At 34.5% G+C, this 2,228-nt stretch overlaps 1 protein-coding gene across 1 annotated transcript; it reads left to right on the plus strand.

The window, feature by feature from the left end:
- The first annotated feature begins 547 nt into the window (after positions 1–547).
- Positions 548–2,228, plus strand: LOC116115239. The gene is made up of 4 exons (XM_031401395.1): positions 548–706; positions 794–1,012; positions 1,355–1,570; positions 1,923–2,228. The coding sequence occupies exons 1-4, from the start codon at positions 647–649 to the stop codon at positions 2,130–2,132; spliced, it is 705 nt and encodes a 234-aa protein (XP_031257255.1). The 5' UTR covers positions 548–646; the 3' UTR covers positions 2,133–2,228.

Consider the following 2,228-nt stretch of genomic DNA (forward strand, 5'->3'; position numbering starts at 1 on the left):
GTATCCGGGTCAACATACGTACACCTCAACTAATCTCACAGAGTCTTGAAGTTAACAATCGGATAAATCTCCTAATGTTCACTCTTATTAGAAACTTAGGTAGATCAAACTCAAGACCTTTTAAGTAATACATTCAATAATCCTAGTTGACCGTTGGATCATCCGACGGTGGTTTTTTTATTAATAATATATCTCTATTCTTATTCTATTATATAACCGATAAATTTACAAAATATTTTCTTATAAGATCAAAATTATCAATTTACTTTAACATTTTTTTATAACATTAATATTATCTTTTTATTTATCTAATAGTAACTTCAGTATAATATAACGAAGTTAAAGTAAAAGAGAATAAGGATAGGAATTGATAAATTCAATAATGTTAAAGAATGGCTTATAATATTTACCAATAGAAAGGAAAGTAATTAAAAAGGTGGAGTTCCTTGAGAAAAACGCATCTAAATAGGTTTGGGTTGGGAGAGAGGTTCGGATGAAGACTTTTAAGGCCAAAGATAAGCACCTCCCACACGCCCATCTACCACCCACCACTACAAACAACCCCACATCTTTTTCCACTCTCTTTCTCTCAAACTTAATTCAACTTTTCCCATCAATATTTTCTCTCTCTTTCTCTAACAAAATCATGAATGATCAAGAACTACTCACAGTCAGAGAAATCAAACCCAAAAACAGAAGAATCATGGTCCTTTTCCCTTCATCATCTCTCTATATTCAGTTCCTGATTGTTGTGTTTGTTTTTTTTATAATGATTATTAATTGATTGTATTAGGGAGGAGGAGGTCCTGAAGATCATGAGGAAGATGAAGATGGTGAAAATATAAAGTGGCCAACATGGGTGCGTCCTCTTCTCCAAACGAGCTTCTTTGTTCAATGTAAACTTCACGCTGATGCCCACAAGAGTGAATGCAACATGTATTGCTTGGACTGTATGAATGGTGCTCTTTGTTCTCTTTGTCTGGCATTTCATAAAGACCACAGGGCAATTCAGGTATTCTGTTAATTTCATCTATCAAATAAATAAATATATTCTGCCCAAGATCATGGGGAGCCTCAAATTCATGTGATTGTTTCATATACAGTCCAAAATCACATGAAATTACATTGGTTTCACCAATGACATGTGCCCTTTTATTGGGGAATGAATTGGAGCTTCATCTTCCACACCGGATATCCCTTTTAGTGTGTCAATGGAGCATGATACAATATTCATATTGCCCGATCATTTTGTTAAATATTTTAGTCAACTAACTGTGCCGTAGTTACCATCTCTAGGAACAGCTACGGTAACGTTACCGGGGCTGATGTAAAATATGAATTGAATTTTGTGTAGATAAGGAGATCATCATACCATGATGTGATAAGAGTAGCTGAGATTCAGAAATACATGGATATAACAGGAGTTCAAACATACATAATCAACAGTGCCAGAATCGTATTCTTAAACGAGAGGCCTCAGCCAAGGCCTGGTAAAGGCGTCACCAATACCTGTCAAGTTTGTGACCGCAGCCTCCTTGATTCCTTCTCTTTCTGCTCTCTCGGTTGCAAGGTAAGATTTTAAATTAACCTGACCATATATGGGTATCTTTATAAATTAGGCAAATTATTGTGATTTTTTTTTTTATAATTAATTTATTTCTGAAAAAGTAGTGTCCTGATCAATGTGTTTCAGTTACCATAATAATTTGGAAACTTTTTTATCGGTAAAGTAAATATGGTAATGATATGATCTCTTCTTAAACGAAGGCCACAAATAATAGAAAAGAGGGAATAATATTAATATTAAGTAAATAAAAAGGTGGAATTGGTGCATTAGGTACTGAAAAGACATGTAAAAAAGTGGTTTAACAAATGTACTTCTTGATTGGTTACAATGGCTTATACATTGACTCCTTTTTCAGATTGCTGGGTCATCAAAGAATTTTCAGAAAAGAAAAATGTGCAATGAAATCAATGGCTTGGATGCCATTAGCCATGGAAATGCAAAGACGAAAATACAAAGTTTCACACCATCAACGCCACCACCAACCGCCATTAGTTTCAGAGCAGCCAAGAGAAGAAAGGGGATTCCACATAGAGCTCCATTGGGAGGTCTTATCATACAATACTGAGAAATACTTGGTCAATCTCTCAACAATACACCCAGAAACATGGTAAATTCTAGAATTCTGGCAGCGTTTTACATATTCTGTCAAAAAAAAAAAAAA

The sequence above is a fragment of the Pistacia vera genome, unplaced genomic scaffold, assembly GCF_008641045.1.
Source record: "Pistacia vera cultivar Batoury unplaced genomic scaffold, PisVer_v2 Contig734, whole genome shotgun sequence".
In the NCBI taxonomy this organism is placed as follows: Eukaryota; Viridiplantae; Streptophyta; class Magnoliopsida; order Sapindales; family Anacardiaceae; genus Pistacia; species Pistacia vera.

Excerpts from the sequence above, each read along its gene's own strand:
- LOC116115239 (XM_031401395.1), top strand. The coding sequence starts at position 647 with ATGAATGATCAAGAACTACTCACAGTCAGAGAAATCAAACCCAAAAAC. Across the intron at positions 1,013-1,354 it reads AAGACCACAGGGCAATTCAG|ATAAGGAGATCATCATACCA; the intron begins GTATTCTGTTAA and ends AATTTTGTGTAG. Across the intron at positions 1,571-1,922 it reads TCTGCTCTCTCGGTTGCAAG|ATTGCTGGGTCATCAAAGAA; the intron begins GTAAGATTTTAA and ends CTCCTTTTTCAG.